The sequence below is a fragment of the Athene noctua genome, chromosome 11 (genome assembly GCF_965140245.1).
Source record: "Athene noctua chromosome 11, bAthNoc1.hap1.1, whole genome shotgun sequence".
Taxonomy (NCBI): Eukaryota; Metazoa; Chordata; class Aves; order Strigiformes; family Strigidae; genus Athene; species Athene noctua.
This window is the reverse complement of record NC_134047.1, coordinates 11,545,556-11,570,699: the sequence shown is the minus strand read 5'-3', so window position 1 is coordinate 11,570,699 and position 25,144 is coordinate 11,545,556. Positions and strand designations below refer to the sequence as shown.

At 44.2% G+C, this 25,144-nt stretch overlaps 1 protein-coding gene across 4 annotated transcripts in view; it reads right to left on the bottom strand.

Annotated features, from left to right (window-relative positions):
- Positions 1–25,144, bottom strand: part of NEXMIF (neurite extension and migration factor) — a 171,051-nt gene that overhangs the window by 7,338 nt on the left and 138,569 nt on the right. For 3 of the 4 annotated variants that reach the window (XM_074915237.1, XM_074915235.1, XM_074915234.1), the window contains 2 exons: positions 8,504–8,628; positions 588–4,884 (listed from right to left, as the gene is read on the bottom strand). In XM_074915237.1, the coding sequence (XP_074771338.1) occupies positions 588–4,884; positions 8,504–8,579 (4,373 nt within the window). In that variant the 5' untranslated portion in view covers positions 8,580–8,628. Of the gene's footprint in view, positions 1–219; positions 4,885–8,503; positions 8,629–25,144 lie in introns of those variants that run through there. The other variant, XM_074915238.1, reaches the window with a different exon arrangement.

Genomic DNA, 25,144 nt, shown 5'->3' with positions numbered 1-25,144 from the left:
GAAGATGCAGCTTTAGATGATGCAGGTTAGGAGATAAAACAGCAGAGGGGGCCAGAAAGCACTCAAAATTGCCACGTGAAGCTCAATTAGGAACGAGTTCTCATTTGCAAAGTAAATAGCCTTTTAGGTTTCGAGATCTTGGCTTTTGGATGCATAACCTCTTTTTTTTTTGTGGTTTATTTTTTACAAAATGTTCCAAAAAAAAAAAGTCTTTCCTCATCAAAATCATTAAAAAGAGCATGTAATCATGTTTTGTTTTGTTTTTTTGCCCCAATAAATAAGTAATTAAAAACTGAAGAAGCTAAACAGCAGAAAAGAGTAGCCTTGTTAGTTTTTTTAACCCCAGCCAAGCCAGAAAATTGGTCATTCTTTTAGGTAGCTTGCAAGTAATAAGTATTTTCATGCATTTAAAAAAAACAAATAAAGAAAAAACCCAACCCCAAAACCAAAACCAACCAAAACTGTAAAAGGGGAATGTCTTTTTTTCATGCAACTTTTGCTTTCAGGAAGGAAAAACTGAGGAACAGCGGGCTTAGCAGGTGCGAGGGAGGTTAAGGGGCATTCCAGCCAGTTTGGTGCAGCATTACCTCAGTTTCTCAAAAGCAGCTGTCACAGGGGGGTCCTTGTGGGGCTGTTCGCGGTCCGTTCGCTTTATTTTACAGTTCTCATCCCTCAGTGATTTCGAACTGGATTTATGACGATAGAGTTTTTTATGGGTAGGTCCGTTATTGCCTAAAGTGCTCAGGTTACTATAGTTTTTATCAAAAAAGGGAGCGTGAAGGTCCGTGGTGTACCCGGTTGAGCAGTTAGGGCGACCGGGATCGCAGGTTGCAGCTTTGCCATTTTTGCTTGAGCCCTTGTTGTTCGACTTGTGGTTCTTTGCTGCTCCCGGCGAGCCGCCATTCGCCTTCTTTTTCGACTCTTGGGATGTCCCTGCCAAAATTTTAAGAGTTTTCAGTTTTAGGCTGTTGGACTCCGGTGACCGGAATATGTCTGGAACGCTGTTGTGGCCAACAGGCCCCCACAAGGGCTCAATGGAGGCCATCATAAACCTCTGGACATCCGCCATTCCCGACGCGATGTTGGACAGGATGTTGGAAGGTTCCTCAAACTCCCTCTGATCATCGTCCAGAAGGCTGGTGGCGTTGCCCAGGCTGGCTTCTGACCAGCCCGTGCCCCCCTCTTTTCCCAGCGCCCACTCTCCGGAAAGCCCATTGTGCTTGCCCAGCTTCACTCCGGCCGGGCTGCAATGCTGAGCGCTCTCGGCAAGGCCCTTGGTGGTCGTGGCCACATTGCTCAGCTGGTTGACTGCCCTGCTGCCAACGGCTGGAGCCTTCTCATTGTTGACTCCTGCTGCGTTCTTCCCTTTCCTGGTTGATTTGGGTGCCTGTCTGGAGTTTTTCCCTTGCGGCTTATCGGTTCCTTTGTTAGTTTTGGGTGATTTTTTCCGGGTGGCTTTCTGGGAAGAGCTTTGGTTTGTACCCACATTCTTGCTGGATGAACTTTTCCTCTTCGATTTTGACACTTTGCTATTGGTGCTAATTTGACCAGATGGCTCATTAAATGTTGACAAGCATGGACTCTTTTCGAGAAGGCTGACAGAATCTTCATCATTGAACATATGGAACTGGAACTGGTGATTATTTAAAGCAAACCCATTATCTGCCTGATCCTCGGTCTGCAGGACCCCACAGTTCCATTTGACCTTCTCAGAGCTGTTGAGGGCAGCCTGAGGGCTCTCCTGAAAGCCCTTCAGTGTGCCCAGAGGCTTGGTGTCGGAGCCAGCTATCTGTGGGGACAGGTTGGGAGTGTCCGGAGGGGACATCTCTGAAAGCGATGACTGGCGGAACTTATCAGGCGTGAAGTTGGAAATATCTAAAAGGTCCGTGGACTCCTTCAAAGGGGTGATTTCATCTATGCTCTGCTGGATCACTAGCTTGGGACTGCAGTGGGCCAAGAAATCATCATTAATATCATCCTCGCCGTCCTTTTCACAAGACTTCAAACTTAAAGAACTGTAATTGCTAGAACTAACTGACAATGAACCCACTGAATCAAAACTAATGAGCCTGCCATCATCTGTACTTAGTGTACCTCGTTGGAAATGAAAGCGCCCCTCTCCATTATTAAAATGACATGACTGATAAGAATCATCAGACTGCACTTGTTGGCTATCCGGCATGTAATTTTTTTGGTATAGCAATTTGCTGCTATTCAGATTGACTTGAGTGTATCCAGAGGCGGGGAGGCCGTCTGCACCCGCAGCACCGCCGCCGAACTCGCTCGGCAGCCCGGCCGCCTCCCGCACGTCGCCGGGGAAGTCCTGGTGGTTGCTGCCGGCAGCCTTGCTGGCCGGCCACACGCTACCGAAGCTGCTCTGCTCCATCTCCAAGTGGCCAGGTGACTGCTGCAACTCCGACTCAGAAGGCGGGGAGAGCACGCAGCTCTGCGCCGGCTGCAGAGCTGGGAAGGGCTTTTCTGCTGGGACGATGCTGGGGAGCGGGTGCTGCTGCTGCTCGGAGGGATGCTGGGCGAAGTATGAGATACCGGTGTTGCTTGACAAATCAGAAGCATCTAACAACGTCTGCAGATACCCTCCGGGGATCAGGGGTACATTGGTGGTGATATTAGCAGATGGCAGAGGCTTGTCTGAAGAGGAGGTGGATGGTAGGAAAGGAGAATTTTTAGCAACTTTATCCTCGTGGCACTCCGGGAGATGGGAGCTGTCTGAAGCACAAGGAACGTTTTCGTCCTTCAGACGCGCTGCAGAGTCCTGGTTTTCCAGCGCTGGGGAGCCCTCCACCGTACTGGTAGCAGCTTTGATCTTCTTGCACTTCAACCTGGCTTCACTTTTGAATTTGATTCTGCGGAGCACTTTCCTCTCTGTCCCCTTGTGCTCCCGCTCCTGCGATTTGCATTTCACGGCAGCAATGCCCGTGATGTCATGTACATGTAATCCGTTGGCACAGCTGGGGGCGGCGATGGCTAATGCCGGCAGCCCTTTCAGGCCCGCATCTTCTTTACTGCTGCAAGGCTGCTTGTGATCAGAGGAGCAAGAGCCCAGCTTGTTCACTGATTGCTCGATGGCTTTAATTCTTTGAATCCGGTGCCTGTTTGCTAGCTTGCATTTTCGCTTCCGTGGGTGAGGGAGGAATGAAGCATCTGAGCCGTTAAGATAGAAATTCTGCTTGTGGTAGAGAGACGATCTGAGCAAATCCAGCCGGCTCTGCTGCCTCTCTTGCCAGAAGCCCTTCAGTGGGGCCAGCTTCTTGTATTTGCTGAGCAGCTCCTCATTTAGGGTAACAGTTGTCTCATTGGCATCCACTTTGCTGAGCTTCACCAGCATATGCTTCTCCCCTTTAAACCTGTTAATGATGATGTACTTGATGATAACGGGGGGCTCCTTGCGAGAGACTTTTCGCCGTTTCTTGGGGCACCACTCATCATCATCCTCTTCCTTCGGCCCATCTGGGAGCCACTCCTTCTTGTCCAGGATCTTCTCGTTCTCGATGGAGTCCACATCGTACAGGTAATCATCGCTGTATCGCACTTTCCTCTTTGCCCGCAACCCGTAGTTCTGCTGAATGAAGGAGCCAGAGTGGTCCCGGGACAGGTAGCGGCTGCAGTCCTTGATATCCCGCAGCACGTCGTAGGAGGATTCTGTGCAAGTGCTGTCATCGCTGAACTCCCCAGAATCCTCTGTGGAATTCACCGAGTCCAAGAAGTGGCTCCTCTTGGAGCCCACGTACTGCACCATCTCTGTGCTGTTGCAAGATTTATTTAAGGCAGCTTTCTCCTCCTCCTCACCATCCTCTTCCTCACCATCCTCCTCCTCCTCCCCCCAGATGATGCCTTCCTCAGATTTGAATTGAGAAGGGTCGGTGGTACCGCTGGGCCCCCTTTTTAGGGTGCTTCTGCTGTCCCTTTTGGTGCAGTTCCCAAACACGCTGGGGAAGAAGTTGAACTGGGCGTCCTCTTGTAGGGTGGTGGTCTTCTCCCGCACATTGTCCTGAAAAGATTCATATCTAATCTTTAGGGAGCAGACATCGCTTCCCAAGGTGGAATCGTCATCATCGAACATGTAATTATCCACGTCTTCCTCAGAAAACAGATTTACAGAAAGCTCATTTTTGGAGCAGAGGTCAAGCAGCTCGATTTTACTTTCACTAATGAAAGATTCAAAATAGCCCCATTCCTGGTTGGGATTTGTTAGTAAAGGTTCCTCACCATTGCATTTGTCTAATAGTAATCCCTCGTAATAATTTTTCTGAGTGGGGTCCTCTGAATCACTGTCAGATTTTTCTGCATCTCTTTTGTCCGCTGCCCTCGATTTATGCATAGGGAAGCTTAAAAGCTGGTCTGAAAGCAGTTGATCCCCATATCTCATGGTTTCTCCTGTGCTCATGCAGTGAATCCCTATATCAGAGACTGAACAGGTGTCATAATCCCTATTTATATCCCCCACTTTCAAGCTTATTCCCGGCTCTGCATCAATGCCGTCCTTTGATTCAATAAAGCAGCCCAGACAGGTCCGGCTTGGCTGCATCAAGCAGTCTCCTGTCAATGCCGACATGCCTCCAGGCTCCATCATGGTGAAGGGAGCCTTCTCGCAGTCGCCCGGCAGCGACCAGGAGCTCATGCCCTTTGTCACGCAGGACGTGAGGGAGATGGCGTGGGCAGAGGAGTCATCCGAGGCGTGCTCGGGTACATCCGTGAGCCTCAGAGGCGACGGGGGGCTCAGCAAACAGGGCTTCTTTGAAGTCAGGGGAGGCAGTGCCCGGTGGCACGCGTGGTTTTCCTTCTGAGCTGTCGTCAAGGCTGAGAATGTGACCGCGGCCTCAGCGGCGGTGCAAGGCCTCTCATCGCCATCCAGGGCGTGCGATTCTGGGCGGGGTAAAGGAAAAGGGAGGGAGAAAAGAAAGAAAGAGAGGGTTTACAACCCTTGCAGTTCTGCTCAGGCTCACTACCCTACTCCCCTTCTCCCTAGGGCTTGGTGGCAACTTTTCCCAACCGCTCCTTTGGGAAGTGGCAGATGCCCTTCTTGCAAGAGCGTGATCCTTCCCTTAGGGATCTAATTAATGTGGTGATGTGCAAGGAAGGGAGAGGTAAACACTCTCCCCCCTGCAGCCAGCTGGAAGAGATACAAGACTACATTTAAAAAACCAAACCCATCCGTTCTTTCCTCCTCATATACATACCGTTACCTGGATACTGCCTTTCAAATCTGACAAGGTTATTAAAAAACAAAACAAGCCTAATAAAAATGTTCCCATTAACATTGAAAAAATTAATGGAAAAATAAGATTCTTAAAGAAACAAAGCATCCCCCCTGCAGTGTCTGCAGCTTAAACATACCTGAACTGCATTACTACTTGAGAGTCAGAAAGTTACAGCTATTTTTAAAAACCCAGTAGTATTTTTGTCAATGTCCACGCCAAGGGAAAGTAGAAGGTAACACAGAGTTTAAAGCAATTATTGTTAGAATTATTGAAGGTTTTGCCATTCTTCCCTAATCTCTAAAAATGCCTTTTTAATAATGTAAAGAATTTTTTTTTAACCTAAGGATTTTTTATTTTTATCTCATTGCATTCTTTTATGGCAGAATAAAGTTATGAATATACTTTTATCTGACTTCTGGCTCAACGGATAATATGACTCTTGAAATTTAAATACAGTGTCTTTTCATCCACAAACATGCTCTGATATCTCTGTATTAAAAATATATAAACCGATGTGTGCATTCACACCAGCCAGAGACCTCTGCCTACTCAGAGCTGTGCCTGGTGCTTTTCTAGTGGCTCACATCTTACCTTTTCAGTGGCTCCACTGAAGGCTGCAGGGGTGAGAGCAGAAGCAGCACAGACTTTCTGAGGTGGGACAAGCACTTTAAAATGCAAATGCAGCACCAGGCTGTTGCAAGAAACGGGGCATTCGAAGGGATCTGGCACCCACACAGATGCTACGACCCTCTGTGACAAGTGTTTTTATTCAAAACATTAGAAAAGCAAGCCTCCTCCCACACCTATGCCAACTGACACCAGCTGGTAAGGGAAGGCTCACGGAGGCACATGCACCACCGGCAGGACGAGATACCCCTGTGCCGCCCCACTGGTGCTGCCAAGCAGAGCAGGGCTCCCACCTGCAGGTGGACAATATGAAAAGGAGTGGGGTGAGATGGAGGGCTGCCTGCATAACACTTAGAGAAGGTCCAAATCCCCCTAATCTCATCCCCAAATCTCCTGGCAGTTTTGTGCTACAGGGACCTTAGGGACAGAACCATTGGTAAAGTCTTAAGCCAGTACAAGCAAGCTGCAGTCAGAGCCTTGCAGTGCTCTAAGGACTTTAAACAATTTTCCAGACACTATACAAATCAAACCAGAAGTGCAATGCAATGCCTGTAAAAATCCTCAACATGTGTGGCTTGGAAAAGACCAGACTGGCTTGTTTGAAATCTGTGCTGCTTCCCTTTCCTCAAAAAGGGTTAAAAAAATAAAGATGATTTTTGAGTCCCTCCCACCAGTTTTTAGATCAGAAATGCAGAGGTGGTATCTTTTTCCTTAAGCACCAAAACAAATTAACCAGTGCAGTTCCACTTCAGAAGTAAAATAAAATAAAAAATCAGCTTGGAGCTGACAGGAAGAAAGGAAAATTTGAGGATAAAAGAAGAAAGTCTGTGAATGCTGTAAGACTCAAAAAAGGGGGAGGTAGAAAGCTGAACTTCAATCTCAAATGCTGCATTCAATACTCAGAGATGCTATTATATAAACTAAACTGTCTCTGGGTGTTTCTTTAGGTTTATGTTTGTGCAAGTGAACTACACAAGCATATAAATGCCAAAACTTGATTTGAAAATACAAATACAAATGCCAAAACTTGCTTTTCTAGGGCTTTTCATCCTAAAATTGGGCACATGATCAATTGATCCTCTAAAGTAAACAATACTCCAAAAGACTACAGCTAAAAAAGAAAATGCTGGAGAAGCAAAACCACTTCCCAGTTTAACTCAACAGCCATCCAAAAGCATGTGGGCAACCTGAGCAGAAAAATACTGAACCATCCCACTGTCAATCAGCTTCAAAGGGAGGCCAGTCCCTAACTGGGGACTCCAGCAGCCCAAGGGCTGCTCTGGATTCCCTGCTGCCAGCAACCATTTATAGTTAGGATGAGAGGAGGCAAAAAGCATCAGCTCCATCCCCAGTGCCATCAACAGGGAAGTGGTGGCATCAGAGCTACTTGCTGGCTCACTGCTTTGGATTCAGCAGCAACTCCTACACAGCAAGGTTTAATTAAAGTGCTTTTAAAGCCCTGTTTAATTGAATTTCATGGAAGCAGTATCAGATTCTAGAAATCACCTATCTTTACTGAGCAGGTAAGCACTGATTTTACTGCCTATTGGATTAGACAAGGGGACCATGGCTAGAAAATCTCCTTGCACCTCCAGCAGCTGTGACTTTACCACGTGTGGTCGTGAAGGAGATGGGCTGATAAATACCTCTAAAATTACATCATAGGGGCAAGCACAAGTACACACTTCACCTGCCACCAGAACACATTGCAGGGTCCTCACAGGTACCTGTATGTCTGGAGTTGCTTCAGGTTTTTGTTAATGAAGAAGAACAACGTTTGCCTCTACGCGCCTTGTTTTGAGATGACAGAAGGATATGAACATACAAGATGTCAGAGGACCATGTCCTTGATATCTAATAGGGTCAGATTTCCAGAGGCATATTTATTTCAATCAGGTTTTCAGGTAGCAGAGCACTGTTACTCCTAATTAGTTATTGCTTTTGAAAGCAAGTATGGAATCGATTAAATAGATACAGACAAAGTTAGGTATTTTGGGCAGGCTGCAGGAGGGGGCTGATCCTTCTTGATGCTGATGAAAGCCAGAATTACTTAGTGGCTCCCAGGAGCATGACGGAGGCCAGCAGCACCTGTGCACACGCAGAAGCAGTGTTACAGGCTCGGGAATCCCACGTGTTGGCTGACGGGCCATACAGAAAAGGAAATAATGAGCTCACAAGTCCAACCTTCCCTTTCCCCAGCTGTTAATGCAGGTTTGTTTTTTCTATCCCAATCTCTAGTTTTTCCCCAGTTTGTAGGGACTAAGTATCCTTCAGTCAAATTTTGCTGAGATTTGCTAGTGGGTTCGTAAGTAACTGCTAAGAGAGGGAAAGATTCCCAACAGACAGAGAGGCTACATAGTCTTGTATGACTTTTTTCCCTAATAAACCAAACTAAAATCTGTAATTCAAACTGCATGTGCACATAAACATTTCCAACCTTGCATATGCATGGGCAAAAGCAGTATTTGTTAAGACCTAAAAAGGTACAGATTCATAGCTGGAGTGACATCTGTGCAGAAAACACCCATTTACCCTACTGCTCCACATTGCAGACATACCTGCAAGCCCCTAAAATTAAATACACTAAAGGAATTAGGAAAATAAGTTGGCTTGCAACTTGTCACTGCTCCCTCATGTATGGTAATTAAATTCCTTACCATTTTCTTTCACCCCATTAATCAGGATAGTTTCTTGGTCTTCTGAGGCACAATCCTGCTCTTGTTGGTCATCCATCAATTTAACCTCTTTCTGTTCACTCCATGCCCCACTGCATCTGGCCAACCTGCACATTTCCAGAAACACAACCACAGTCAGTACAATTCCCAGAATCAGCTCAAGGAACCGTGAATAAAAACAACAATAAAAAACTCCCGCACAACCTCATATGCTGCCCTTACCCTGCTTAAGAGCACAAATGCTATTTATTTAGACTATCGTATTTTCACTTTTCCACTCCAAAAGCCAAGTCCAATATATTTTGGCAAGGTTAAAATGCTATACATCACCATTTTCTTTCTCAAAGTCCATCTTTAGAAGGCAGAGCAGTGCTCTGCACCTCTGCAGCACCCTTCACATCACCAAAAACTGCTTTGCAAAGGCAGGTAACTGTTACTATCTCCAGATGGGTGAGCGGAGACATGAAGAGGAGAGGACTCAGAATCACAGCATCATCTAAATTGGAAAAGACCTTGAAGATCATCCAGTCCAACCATTAACCTAACACTGATCATTCTCAACTATACCATACCTCTTAGCGCTGGGTCAACCCGACTCTTAAACCCCTCCAGGGATGGGGACACCACCACTGCCCTGGGCAGCCCATTCCAACGCCTAACAACCCGTTCTGTAAACAAATGCTTCCTAATATCCAGACTAAACATTCCCTGGTGCAACTTGAGGCCATTCCCTCTTGTCCTATTGCCCCAATTCAGACAAGAGCAATTCTGCATTGGAGTTGCAAGAGAAATGCATATATCCTAAATGATAACTGCCCACCTTAGCTACCAGCTACTGCTCTAGTCTTCCAAGCACTGTCAAGTATGAAAAACTCCCCCCAAAAGTGATTTTTGGTGAAAAAAATATCTCTAGTCTCATTCTTCACTTCATCACGAGAGCTTCCTTGGAAGCCTCAGTCTCCTGACACCTACCATCACCTGCAACCATCCCCTTCAGGTGAAGCTTCATCTCAGTAGTATGACCACTAGTTGAGGTTGACTGGACTTGATGGTACTTCTCCAAAGCAACAAAAGAAGATCAGAATCAAGCCCAGATTTTATCCCTTCCTCTGCTGAAGATCCCCCCGCATGAAAATTATCACCTGCCCAAGGAGAGGAGACCATGCAACGGAGAGATGTGGCTGAGTCCCCAAGCACATGTGGCATAGGATAACCCTCAGCAGTGCTCCTCATGGACAGAATTTCACCCCTTTGATTGTAAATCCCACCTTCTTCCTTCTGGCAACTTGAACTCAACTTTTTCCTGTCTCACAAAACAGGTACTAGATTGAAGTATTATTTAGGTGGGGTTTTTTGTGGGTCTTTTTTTTCATTTTGTTTGTTGTTTGGTTTTGTGGGGTTTTTTTTTAATCAACATTTGTCAATGTCTGATCTTCACACAGTATTCACTGCCCTGGGTTCAGCAGCCAAACTTCATTCATGTTCGGATTTGCAGTGGAGTCCTCTTAATTAACATGAAATCTTTACAACTGTCTTAGTAAGTGAAACCTTCCCTGAACTTAAAGATGTTGTGACACCAAGTAAGATAAGAATAACAAGCATCAGTAACTCAATTACTTTGCATATTTAGAGGGATATTTAACTAACCCTGAGAGTTCTACTTTGATGCAAAACCGTATTTCAGAGCTCTCAAAATGCAAGTAGGTTTGCTGCAGTAAGACCCCTCTCTCCCACCAGCACCTGCACCCTCCCCACCGCCCCAGGCTCCCACTGCAATTGAGAAAAGCTCCAGCTGAAGCATCACTGACATGTTGTAACACAAGCAACCTGAAACACCAAAGCACAGATCAGGCATAGTTGGGAGTTATTGCCATGCAATTTGATGAAGATTAACTTCTAAGTATGAAAGCTGCTCTGTGTTTTCCAGTAACAGTCTATACTTCATGCCTCCTTGATAATATCTCCTGCTTATTAAACCTATCGCCATATAAATATTAATACATTTTTACAGTATCTATTAATGAAAAATTAATAAAATGTCTTAAGCCTCAGGAAAAGCAGAGGCTTCTCAGGAGACCAGAGAACCACCACTGGCCCCACACATGGGCCAGCATGACTTCTGGGGAGGGGCCTGTTTGCTGCCTGAGGAAGCTCTGGGAGAAGGAAAAGTTGAGTAAGAAGCTTTGATAGCTTGTGACCTGGCAGATTTGTTTTGCACACCCTTATGGTTTGCCAGGTGGGAGAAATATGTGCAAAGACTTTTCATTTCAATTAGCTGTGGTCAGGTAGGGTTGGAGGACGGAGCATTGGGCTATGCATGTTTACAGATCTGAACCTGTTGTTCACTTCAGTGAACTCAGTGTGGATGATGGGACCATCATCTTCAGTATACGGAAGGCTACAATTAACGTTTCTTTATATTCTGATCTCCATTGTCTTTCTGAAGTGCAGAGGTGGTGCTCTGATAGAGGCTTATCCATGCATGGTCACCAGCAGATGCAAAGGGGAGAGGCCATGCCATCACATCTCGCTTGCAACTCTCTGTGGCTGAGGGGCTTCAGCATTTGGAGACTACATCTGAAATGTATTCTAATAATTTCTCTAATTATTTTCAGCCCAGTTGACACTGCTGGCTCCTGTGGCAATGCATGTGGCAGCTTCTGCGCTGCGTGACATGGACCTGCTTTTGTTTGGTTGGAACATGCTGTCCTTCAAAGGATGGGAGGTGTTTTCTCACAGGAACACAGCCTCAGTCCAAGAATGGACCATCATTTAAATATTTAATAATATCTACATTCACAGAAGAACATAGCAACATTTCAAGCCATCCAAGTACATAAGCCAAATCAGGGTACTACTGAACTTTTCCTTACTGTTCAATGTTTAACCCACAGGAACCAGGTTGAGGGGGAAGAGCTGATCCAGTGTTGCTACAGAAAGCTTCATCCTGCAAGTCAAGTCTTTCTTTTCTCAGGATGGTAACTGAGACCCGCAGTTGTAAGCTCAGAAGCACAAGCATCATCTCTGCATAGCTTTGCTGATCTGATTTTCACCTGGGTGTACCGGTTTATAGCAATTTGGTGCAAAATGCCACAGGTGGCCTGTTTTCAACCAGTAACATAATCACAGCCATATTAAATTAATGGCTTGCAATGAATAAAACATAGGACAAAAGCAGAAACAATAATTCTTCCATAATATAAATTTGTCACTTTCAGCACACAAAACATCTCTAGAGAGAAAATAACAATGCAGACATAAAACACTAGTGAGCTCACAAGAAAGATCTCAAGTATTTTAAAGAAGGCATCATCCTATTAACCGCTGGTCTTTCCACCAGAGGAGGAAGGAGCAGGGTCTCATGCCTGGGGTGCACGCATCTCTGCCTCCTTCCTTCTTCCTCTTTTAGTTTGTGGAGTTGGTGGTTTGACTGCAGTTTGCAAACAGGTATGTGAGGGAGGCTTCTGCCATTCCTTACCTCTGACAGATACTCAATGGTCAGCCTTCGAGGAGAGGGCTCTTTTGGGCAACAGACTGAGGAGGCAAGCAATGGGCAAGCAGGCAGCCAAACCAATGGAGGCAGAAAAATAGAGTTTATAAGGGAGGAAACCCGTGGGACTTTTAATCCCTTATTATTATTTTCTGGGATGTGTGTGCATAAGGCGGAGGGATGCGCAGGGAGGACATTTCCAGTGGATGCAATCCAGAGGTTGGAGAAGACAATGAAAACAATGAAATGCAAGAACAAATGGGGTGTGCCTGCGGATGGCTGTTTGTTTTGACCACAGTAACTCAGAGAGCAGAGCTGAGCTCTAGAAATGAGCTGGAAAGAACTGAGAAGAGTTCAGACAGGGCATCTTAACATACGGTCAGAGAGAGATGAAGTGCGAATGAGACAGACAATCTAAAGTTTGCAGGGACCTGCTGAACAAGAGGACCTTTTGGGAGTGGTGTGACCATGAACGGTCAGATCCCAAGAGGGACAGGGAGAAACACTGGTGGCTGAGAAAGAAAAGCTGACAAAGGGGCTTGATGCGACGCAGAACAAGAAGAAACCAAAGACTGGGAATAACAAAGAGGAGAAGAACAGCTGGGTCCCTGGGAAGAAAAACTAAACTGAGAGGTCTGGGGTATAAAGGTGATGGTCAGAGAATACACCGAGTAGCAGGAGAGCACAGAACACAGAGCCATCTGCGGACAGAAATATAAAAGGAAAAGAATATGGATTTCAGACGGCGTCAGGCCATTGAAGAGATACTCGACTGGGGTCATGCTATTATGAAGAACCGACAGGAGGAAAATCAGTCACCAGCTTGAAGTTTATGAACTTGACTGGAGCTGGACTGGATGGAGGAAGACGATGGCGGGCAGAAGATGATGATCAAAGATGTGGAGTCACATGAACTCCAGGTCTCTGGAGGAGGAGGAGGAGGGCAGGAGCACATCTTGGCAGGCTGTGCTTCAAGGACGGTCACAGGGGATTCAGTCATAGGGAAGAATTCAGAAGGACTTTTCTTGATTGCACCAGGTACTTTAGGGCATTGGTCTGCTAAGATCACAGCTGGCATGACAGAAAGATACTGGCTAAGAAAGGAGATCAAAGGGAAGAAGTCCCAGAAAACAAGCAGTGGAGCTAAAAAATAATCCAACTAGTTTTAAGCATGGGACAGACAAATTAATGGACAGAAGGACAGGATGCAGTTGCCTGTGATATCAATACTCAGGACTTCCGTGACCTAGAAAAATAAATCTTTTTCAGCTCTATGATTCACATCAGGTGAAAGACTGCAAGTGCCTCAAAAAACCCCTCAGCATCCCAGCTGAGAAAATTCTCCATTCCTCAGGGTTCCTGTCAATTTTCCCACTGCTTGTGCTAACAAGGTTGTACAAAAGCTGTTACCGTCCAGATCACGTGCACAAGTCTGGAAGAATACAAATGCAGCACCTCAAATGGACCCTCCATTGCAAACCTCTCGTTGCCTTGTGAGCAGGTGTCCTCAGCCCAGATGGCTAAGTAACCCAAAGCACTTTTTTGTTCTGTTTTAAAAGCCCACATGAAATTTGAGAAGTTTTATGGGCATTGGTGCTGCTGGAGTGGAGGCAGTTGTGGTCAGAGAAGGAAAGCCGACTTCCCAGCTGATACCCCACTAGCTCCCCCTGCTCCCAGCAATATTTAGAGGCAATATCCTGGTAGAACATCCCTCCATCGGTTCTTTGGAGTAAAACCAGATTATTTCTTCTCCTATAAAGTCAACAGGGTATGCAAAGCAACAGCAACACAAGCAATGCTCCCTATAAGAAATGAAATCGAGGTGTGCCAGTTATTTACCTAGAACAGAGGAGGAAACACCCCAATTAGAAAGCTAAAACATCTGGACATGTTCCCACATTCATCTCCAGTCACAAATGATGGGCCTTATGTTCACTTAAAACTGGCACTTTTTTGTACAGCTTGGATTTAAGTATGTTCCTACTAACATTAATTTTATACAGGTGAAAGGGGAAACACCACCAATTTATAGAACCATGATGGAAAAATGCATCTGCTTGATGCCTGTCCTCTACAAAGAAAGCCACAAGTTACTTTGCTTGTTTCTTCAGACAGAAAATGTCCATTTCCCCCCAGTATTGCACACGTCTGTGCTGAGTAGATATTTACAATGTGTCCCTCACTTTGCTGCTGTCAGAGGTGCCACAGGGAGGGGACATGCCCTTCAGCCTCCCCAGCTTGAGAGCCCTCGCTGCCCAGATGCTTGCCCAAGGAGAAATTGTGCCAAGGGACCTGCTGGAGAGATTGCCTCCTGCTGATGGGACTCTGCAGACTCTTCCTTGGGAAGGAGCGGTGATTTGGCTCATGACGTTTTCCAGCAGAAGCAGTGATGGTCGCAGTAATGCCCTGGAAGCACTTAGAAGGGATAAGGCCAGCCAGCCAGCCATGACTGCCATGTAATCCAGTGCTTGGCCACTTATATATATATCCACCATTGGTTGAACATCTCCTTGTTCGTATTTCCTGGGCACCAGCATTATACTGTTGAAGCTTGATACACTCCTCCCAAGCAGAAGAGAAAAAAAAAATAAATCTACCAGGTAAAAACAAACAGCCTACTAGACTGACTGAAAGCCCACCTATACATATGGGAATATATTAGATGGACTATATTATAGGTTAGTGAGAGCTATTCCATAATTAAAGATGCAAGAGTGTTTTCGCTTAAACCTGAATAAACAAAAGGTCACGAGCACCCAGACAAAACTCAGTGTGCCAGTTCCTATTTACACATAGCTTTTACATACCAAGTGATTTTATTTGTTGTAGATCACGAGGGTATATGGAGAGGGAGTATCCCAAGTGAAGGAAAATCTTTTTATGGAGAAGTGGGCGAAGAAAGTGAAGAAGATGTGGCTTTTTTTCCTACAGAGTTGTGAATAAGCGCAGGTGTTCTCTATATACAGTTGTATCTTTCAAAAAAAGAGCTTTAGAGAAATTAATTACATGTCAGAGCCTTTGACAGGTCTTTTAAGAATTATGATACTTTTGAATGAAAACATTATATACTTAAAAAGAAATACCATGTAAATGTCTCTGAGATATTTACATTCAGCAGAGTAATAGTAGAAAAGAATTCAGCTCTCTCTGTGGTACGAATGGATGCTGAACATGCTGTGCTCTTCCTAACAACGACATCTCCTGCCCTTGCAGGACTTCATTAACTCTCCTGCAAAAGCACAAAACAGAGTTCAGGGGCAACTGCCAGGACTCAGCCATAAACAGAAACAATGTTCTGCTGAAGAGCCACAACCGCTTCTCTTGCTCTGCAGGCTGCGTCCCTGAGCGCACAGCTCCTCTCCAAAGCAAGGCCATCACATCACACGCCTCCTCCTGTGCTGAAGTGGGCACCAAGACCTCTGCAGAGGAAAATATCCAAGTGGTTTTTGGTTTGTTTTGTTTGTTGCTTCTTTTTTTTCTTTTTTTTTTTTTTTTCTTTCAGCCCTGACAAAACCTGGGCAGGACATAGGATAGAGAGATTCCCATGGAGAAAGTGTGGTGGGGCTGCGATCTCACCATGCACCAGGAGCCGCTGCAGTGATGCTCATCGTTCACTGACCTGAAGGATGCTGTTTCCCTACAAGATTCTGAAATTCCCAAATCCCTTTTATTCCAGAGATTCCATTTGATCCTAATTTTTTCACTACAATTTGATAACTGGTGGGTGAAGTGATAAGAATTTTCACTTGGCAGCAGGTGGGTATGTATTTTACCACTAAGTCTCTAGAAGTACCTTTCCAAGATTTTATATTTTTATTTAGGCCAAGGGTCTCTGAATTTTGCCCAGTACCACAGCAAGAAAAAAGTACAAAGAGTACACGGGGTTTCCAGAACTGACAGGGTTGGAAAAGTGAAGTTCATAAGGAAAGGTAAAGTGCAAAACCATCCTTCCACTCTGCCCATCATGAAGTACTGCTCTGGTCCACGAAAGGGATGCTGGACTTCAGGGTTCTGGTTTCGAGGTTATTTTCCCAGGAAAATCTCACAAGGAAATCCTATCTCTCAGCAGTTCCCTGGGCTTTTCCTGTCAACGATGGAGAGGACATGGGAGAAAAGGCCAAGTGAAGGAGAAAGAGAAAACAAAGGTGGCCTTTGTGGGTCAATCCCAGTAGTGAGATATCTAAAACCCTACAAGAAGGTAAGGTTTGACAGAGTCAATGCTTAATTGAGAATAGGTTTGGCAACCTAGGTATAAATACAGATAAAAGTCTCAAATTAAGAATAAAGCTGGAGGAAAAAAATGAAGTTGATAAAAAAAGAGCTTGCAGAGAAAATGGAGAACACAAAAACCATGAAAAGAAGAAACAATTTAAGAACTAGTGTGTTCCCAGAAGGTGTAAAGGATGGATGGCTTGTTAATATTCATAGCAAGCCTCCACTTTTTCCTCAGCTGAAAGCAGATGCAACAATTATCACAGAGCCTGAGCCCCAACTCCAGCAGACCCCGAGATATGATATTAAGAGCTGACTATTTTAGAGCTGACTCTGGAATAAATGACAGTTTCTGACCTTACTCTGGGAGGACATAAGGTGCAAATGTTTCAAGACCTGTCACAAACAACTTTAAGGAAAAAGGAAGGAAGTGAACAAAATTATAGCCTTCCTGACAAAGCACACATAAAATACAGAAGGAGCTTTCTCTGTAAATGTATTCTTACACATCAAGAACAGCAGTATATCATAAAGGGAAAAAGGCGGCAATTAAAATCCTTGAGAAGCTGAAACGCATGAGGGAATGTCTGAAATATGGTGTATTTCAGCATAATACTTTACCATATTAGGGGAAGGAAAGCTGCTAAACCCAAAAGATGAGAGTACCAAAATGCAAAGAGAGTGAAGAATCACTGCACCACCAGTGTGCAAAGAATGGGTGTGAGATGGGGCAGTAAGTGGGGAAAGGGGGAATTTTTGGGGAAAAAAAACAGTCCAAGTAGTGAGGCAGAGAATGAAGTGACCAAGAAAATGGGAGGAAAAAGGACGATCCGAGTCCAACAGCAATGGACACAGGCCTTGGACAACCACAGCTCAACGCCACGTCCCCAGATGGCAGTCAAGAACCTGTTCGAAAGTTGATGGCTCAGCTAAGGAAGAAACAAATATCCCTTTTCACCAGACATGGGATGAATTTACTCCATAGTGCCAGGGAATAACGAGGGTGAAGAAATGCAGGAACCCAGGCAGACTCATGAGGGTTTCAGTGAGTACACCTGATTTTAGGGTCAAGAAGCATAAAGGGGATTCCTGGCTACCAAAAGCAAGGGAGGACTATTAAGAAGAGTCACTGGGTTTCTTTTTGGTCATCCTCTCTCACTTTATAAAAGGGGAAGGAAATTAAGCAATAATTATTGTCACAAGTTGCACAGTTTTGAAAAGCACTGGCAAGCTGAGGGATAGATTTTCATCTCCTGAAAATTAAAAATACAAACTTTGGTTTAGCTGTGATGGCCTAAAGTAAAAACATTTCGGATAATTTTTGAAAAAGATGAATAGCCTTACCCAAAGAAAGACGGTTTTACAATTGACGACAGACAGACCCAGTATTAAGGCACTGGTACAAGCCTATTAAAAAACTCAGTGATGAAAAACTGTGACAGGTACAGCTGCCACCTTGCTCCCCAGGACAGGCTTGTAATTTCATGAGCTAAATACATCCTTTCTGTCTTAGCAGGCAGGCTGCTGGATGAGGACTTCTGGTCCACTCTGACCAAAGGTCACCTTAGAAGAAAATTAACAGCAGCAGCTATCCAGCAGAGGTTAGCTACTTCTTTTTACAGCTTATTAGGATTACCAATATATTTACAGAAGCGGAAGTTATCTTGGTCTGAGATGGGATGAGGGGAAGACAAGAGAGGATTTTAGGGATTTCCCAAAGTTAGCTCTTGATACATCAAGACTGTAAAGAACAGAGGAAAAGGGGGTATTTGTTGAAAGAGCAAGACCTGAATATATCTAAAAGAGGAAGTATCCTGATACCACTTCTCCACAGCACAAACACATGTTTTAGGACTTGATACACTCTATATAGCTCCGTGAGGGTCATAAATCAGCAGGTCTCATTATTTTCTAGCAGACCTGACTTCAGTAGCAGGTAACTCAAATATAAACAAAACTCAGGAACAGCACTCATCTACCCTATGATGCCTCTCTGAACAAGATATATACAAAGATTTTTCAGGAGTATATAAAAGTAAATCAATAAACTGTTATGGGAGGCTGACAAGGCCGTGAGGAGAGCGAATAGCTCATTAACAAGGCTTGTTAACAAATCATAAGAACACAAACCACCACCACCAGCAATATACTGAAAATCAAATAAAGAGTCAAAACAGAGTAGCCTGGGATTGAGGCCTTTCCAACCCTGGAAGTCAAAAACTGGCTGAGTGGTCCCAAAACTTCACTGAATACCGGAAATTAGAGGTAAGTAGACTGTTGCACAAGTTACTAAAGCAAATAAACTTATCGTCTGAAATAAATACTAGGTGAGCCAATAAGAAGCTAAAAAAATTTGTCAATCCTGTTCATAAGAGATACTAAGGAAAACAGATGTTTGACTTGGGAGAGAAAACAGATACGTTTGAACAACTTTAAAAAGGATCTCCTCTGTCTGTTTTAGCTGGTGTGAGAGGTAAAACCCTGCCTCACCCAGAACCAGGAGAGAAAGTCCTTCAACAATCCCTCAGTGGAGGGGAAAGCAGATACTGCCACTTATCCAAAGACTGATAAGCAAGCAGATCGGTGTCGGTTTACAACTGAATTCTAAGGGCTCTGAAATGTTTTAATGGCACTTAGGGGATACTCCTTCCCACTGGAAGGGACCAAAGAGAGCTGTAGTAAGCATACAGGTGTCAGACAGTACCAACTTTCTGTCCTATAGACTCACTTCATCAATAGATGTTAACACCCAGCATTGGCCATCATGCTGGCAGATGGCCACATGGTGTCTGAGTTGGGTGTGTGACTCCAGATCACTCAGGATTCATAGCAGGCAGCCAAACCGCTGATAAAATTAAGAGGCCTCTTAATGCACTACATGATAGTTATAAAAATAACATTTAAGAAACCATAGCAAAGTCTTGGGCCAAACTGAACGGGAAGAGAGCAACAGAAGCATTTTTCCTTACAGATGAGTTGAGAATTTACATTTTTGCTTTGTCAGGAAGAGCTAGCATTGCTGTGCTAGCATGTGGGATTGCCTCAATGGGGTTAATATTAGCAAGCAGGGTCCCCACCGCTGCCACTGCCCCATGCTCTGTCTGCCAACGTGCCAGCTATGACAGGTAGAAGAAGAAAAGACGCCCAAAGCCAGCCCATAATGTTGCTTTTTGCCTTTCCTCCTTAAAAGCAACTGTATTCCAAACATGTAGTTTTCACTCAATCTCCGGATATAAAGTTAAGATAAATCAGAAATGTTAAGGGCCTGCACTTCTAAGAAAATTAGGCTGGAATGATTAAAAACCCCAACTCTCATAAATCTGCAAAGGTTGAAAATTCAGTGCAATACTGTGGTATTAACCTTACAAAAACACGAGGACCTCTCCAGAGCTAATTATGTATCAAGTCTAGTCTAAAATAACAAAAGCCATTAAGGAATAGTTCGGGATGGAGATTTCTTGATGGGCAGAATTGCTTCATTTAAATGAAGTTATTACCAAAATTCTCCTTCTGCTGCTGTATTTACGGATAGGTCTGCAAGACAATATCTTAAAAGCTTAGCAAACTCTTCCTATGAACCTAATAAGGAAATATGAGAGACCAAGGTCAAGCGCATTAATATTACAGAAGCTTACTAAGAAGGGGGATGTTTCACAGTCCCTTGCACACTGAATATTATCAAATAACTCAGCAAAGAAGGGTGTGTAAAATTTTGTTTAAAGATACGGATTAATATGGAGCCAGAACAGCACGAGGAAATGGATTTCATAGAGGTATGCTGAAGAAAAGGCTCAGTCCTAAACTTTACGATTATCTCTTGTCTTGATTTCTTAAAGTTCCCTATCAGAAATACTCTCTTCTCATCCCTGTTAACCACCAGGTTTAAAAAAAGAAGAAAGAAAAGAGGGATTTTTTTTCTGTACAAATTTATAATATATTAAAGTTTGGACTAAGGAGGGCAATTAAGCTGGCTGGTGCTGGATATGAAAGCTCATCAGGATATTTGCAGTAACCCTAGTGGGGTAAACATTTCTCTTTTCTAATATCTTCAAATTAGAAATTTTATAGGAAGAAAGAAATCTTAGTAAAGCTTGTTTGTCTCTTATTAGCAATTAGCCAACACGGACTCAGGATAAAAAGTGTTAATTTCTAAAGTATACATAATTTTCATAAAAGCAGAGATAGTAAGACCAAACAACTGAGTGCTTGGCTTAGGCACAGGAAGAAATTAAGCTAGAGCAATGGGAGGAAGGGCTCATTCCTCCCATATTTTCGCTGCATTGATAAAATGTTAAAATGGGGGCTGTCATTGGCTTTCAGAAACTGAAGAAAGCAGATTGCTAGAAAAGAAGCAAAAGTGAGAGACCCCCCCCCCCCAAAAAAAAATGGGTGATATTCCTCATGGATGTGGAAGACAAAAATCCCATAGCCATTAAATCCATGTTCCTAGCCAGATCCTTTGAATATTCATGAACAACTTGAAGTTTTATAAGGATCTTTCCTTTTTATATACATATAAATGACTGTATTGGTAGCAGATGGGCTCTTCCATATGATTTCCTTTTTAAACTTTCAACTTCATGTAATTCCTGCATATTCCTTGTGCTGGGAAAGGAAAGCCTGTGCTTTTAGCTCTGGAGTACAAAGCTGGGGTAACTTCTGTTCATTTGCTTTTGCTTTCAAAACCTTTAATTACACAACCGGGTAGCAGCTCTTAAATACATTATCATCATAATTTTTTCCCAGAGACCACCTTGGTGTGTTGGGTCTGCCAGGCAAAGCAAATCTAAAAGTGACTTACACTTATAGAAAGTATACAGTACCTACTGACTTATGTATATTTTCATAGTAGAGTGAGTAGTTTCCTATAGCTGACACAGCTGGACCACCAAATTTTATGGGTGAAATAGCTTCACAGTCTCATCCCATGATGTTCATCTGAAGGAGTGAATGCTTCTGACTAAAAAGGGAATAAGGGTAGGTAGGAAAAGCAAATGATCAAAACATTTATCACAGCGAGAAAAGACTTTCTTAAGCCCGATAAGGAGTCTGAATTGATGTCAATTATAAGATACCATCCATTTTTAGCTAATAATTCAGGAAAAGGATGAATTATTTGAGGAATAATATGTGATCACTTATTTAAAGACTTATTCTAATGTATAGGCTGGAAGGAGCAGAGTTAAGGTTGTATGAACACTTTAACACTTACATTTCCGGATGGTTATCCCTTACCATTCAAATGCAGAGATTTAATAGCACTGTATTTAGTTTTAAAATACAGTGGCTGGTTTAGTTTATAGGGCTCCTGCATTTATAAAACAGCAAGCCATTTTACAAGGCCGTTTTATAGGCATTCTACTTTTCCTTCACTTTCCTATTCACATTTAATAAATCTGCCAACATTTTCCTTTGAGAACTGGTTCATTTATTTAAAATTCCCAAACAACCCCATCCACAACTCTGCATGCCTTAGCAGTTCACCCGATTAGACGAAAGCATCAATTAAATATAAAGCTACGTCTCTTAATTTTCACTTGGAAAGATTCTGGGTTCCGCCAATTGCTGAAGGCGATTTCTGAAGGCAAAACCCCTGCATTAAGAGAGACTGCAGCTCCTAAGATATCAGTCCAAATTTCCATTCGTATCCAGGTAACAATCTGGAATGTTGATATTTAAGAGGAAAAATATCTGGACAGCTGCCCCAACTCCCTGGGAAGCAATGTTTAGTTAAAGTCTTGGATATCACTGAAAGAAGATGTGGAGATGTCACACTGCGGCTGAAGCATTTTTTCAAGTGCTGAATTATTCACCCGTGAATCTCAGATGTGAAATCCAAATGCTCCGGTACTGCCCTGGCTTTAGACAATGTCTAATTCCTTTCTGTGCCACTGCAGGGTCTCTTCATCAGCTTTCTTTCATCTATAATCACAGCCAGGTCATGGATTATTAGTCATATTCACCACAGAATTCAAACCAATCAACCAGCCTGGGACTCCCAAAATGCTCCCCTGGTGTCAGTAACCACGTGGCTCACTGCCACGCCAGAGGGCCCGAATGTTCCCAGCACTGGTTTGCAGGGGACACAAAGAGGTACAAATCACAGCAGCCATCTGCCCAAGAAAAGAGCTGAAGTACTGAGTTGGGGAGAGGTCACCAGCACAACCTGCTGCTGCTGCAGCTCCGCTCACCCATCCCACCGGCTCACTGCTGGCAGCTCCGGGCATGGCCCAGGAGATGTGCAAGGGCCTGCATTCGTATAGCTGTATGGCACCAGGAAAGCCAGCTCTCCACCTCCATGCAAGCTGTAAACTTGAGTTATTTTTTCCATGCACAACAGCCTTTCCTGGGATGCAAATTCCTTCAATTTAGGAATGAACGGGAAAGCTGTTTGATGCTTTGGGCTCCTCTTTCACAAGCCCCATGTAAGGCGAGTGCTACTCCCCATCCAACATGGTGCCCGGCAAAGCAGGCTGAGCTGCCTGATATGCAGCCCTGCCAGCACAGCATCCTCACTGGGGAGCTGCTGGGGACTGGGGACTCCTCATCAGCTGGCACCAGCCTCGGCACAGCCCCCTTGCAACTGCAGCAGTCACGCATCACCTGGCCACACCACAGGCCACTGGTCCCAGAGATGCTCTGCAGGTCCCACAACCATCTCCCCTCCACAGCGTCCACTATTTTCCTTTATGTTAAACTTATTTTAAGCTCAGAGGAAGTCAACATGTTTCCTCATTCTTTCTCCATTCGAAAATAGCAGGAAGAAAAAAAAAATCATAAACAAAAGCATTTATCAGCTTTTGCTGGAGGTGTTACTCTGCATATTGAGCCGCACGGCTGCAATTGTTTCATTAGGAGGACTTCGGTTATGTTTGCTACGCTAACGAGTCTTGGAGAACAGAAGAAAAAAGTACTACGGGTAATGCTACAGCAAAGATAAATAGGTAAACATCCTATGCCTGACATTAGTTAATACATCACAGCTTTATTCACTTAGGGCAGCTGCGAAATCAATTCTTCAGTAAAAATAAAAATTTGTATCCAAATCTGTGCTCACAATATGAGTGAGGCAAGGAACAATGTAACAGGGAGGGAAACCTTGTTTTTGCCTAATGCAAAACCCGGCCAAGTACTTTGTTTTCCACAAAACATGATTTTTGTCATTCTTTCTCAAAAGTAAACAATCTGTCTTTTTTAAAACTTTCTCAGAAGTCAGCAGTGATGTGTTCCCAGCCTCTCAAGGACACTTTATTGTAGTTTCCAAAGTATCCTGGCTAAATTGGTAGCAGTGATGGAAATCACAGGAACTGCTAAATATAGAAAAAACACCTTCTGTTTGGTAAAGCTAAAAAACCATTTTAAACCGGTCAAACCCCCCTCTCATTTCTGAATAAATTTCTGAGCCTCACACCATAAAGAATGAGACAGCAACAAAGTCAAAACCAAACCAAAAGCAGACTCTTAAATGCAAATCGAAGGCTGAATTCATAGTTTCATACCCATTCCCCTGGAAAACCAAGACCAGATCAAGAGATAACTCATCATCTGTGACAAAAATGAAACTGTTGGAATTTCCTGTAGATCCTGACCTGGCTGTAAACAGGGCTTGCTCTTCAAAGACAAGCAGTCATGACATGCAGTCCAATAAGGTGAATTCTGCCTAGCAACTGAGCATTACAGCCCTCCAGCAGCACGCATGCCAGGGCCACCGACAACCTCACCTTGAATCAAACAGGCTTGGATGAAGGAATCCGGCTCTTACATGAACACTGTGAGTGTGAGGGTATTTGCTATTGCTGCAGACAAGCAAGCAACTGCTACACAGTATTTTGCAAAAGCAACACGCACAACGCACCCCGAGGCTTTCCTCTTGGGTGCACTTTGCTTGCGTCCCCGCCATCACCCACCCTTCTGTCACCTGCCCACACCACCCTAAACCTCAAACGCACACACAGGTTTACGGGAGGACCACCCTCCTGGAAGCGCCTGGATAAATGGCTGCCCAAGGGGCAGCACATCTCAGTTTTCAAGAGAAGGATGCAAGTGGTGGATGGGCACCCAGCGCTACCCGAATGAATTCTCCATTCACCTAACAAAATGATGGCTGACATTCATTACAGACCCCTGCAAACAGTGACAAAAGGGGAAATACAAAGGAAAAATGGAGCCTACAGGCTCTGGCTTGGCAGTAGAAATATCACTGGGGAGGAATGGTGTCATCAAGGTGGCTGCACAGTGCCATCTGTACCCTGCCGCGCTCGTAGCTTGAGCAGTTGCTGCCAAGACTACTGGCCTGATCTGGACAAAATCCAGTTGCTTCCACCCCTCAGAGTAAGTGTTAGTAGATGACAGGGGTGCACATTTATTATCTAAAGGAGGAGAAAGTAGCTTCTTTTCTAAACATTACAGCCAGCTCTACTGCTGGGATAAGAGGAGGTGGGAAGGATGTGACCTTCACATCCCATGGCAGCTCAAGAAGACATGGCCATCTTCAAGGGATTTAGCAAAAACCATACAACATCTTATTCCCTTTTAGGTTTAACAATCTTATTCTCCATCTGCAATTAAAAGGTCACAAGGCAGGACCTTGAGGATCCTGCACATCATACAGGCACCTTGAATCCCATTCGGACTTTCCAAACTATTTAGCGTTTTTTTGGGCAGCAGCTGTCGATTATGCCAGGGCTTTCATCTATTTTAAGCTCAAATTGATTGGCAATTTTGAAGAACGCACTGCAAATTGCTCTGCTAATCACAGCAACTCCAGCAATGTAACTATATTAAAATAACATTGGTGCTGAGACAGAAATCCAAGAACAGCTAGGAAATGCTGAGTTGAGGTTGCCTGCTCTGCATCCTTCATCTTGCCTGTTTGTATCGGGATGCTGCAGCCTCCCTGCTTTTTCCCCCTCTGCAGCGAT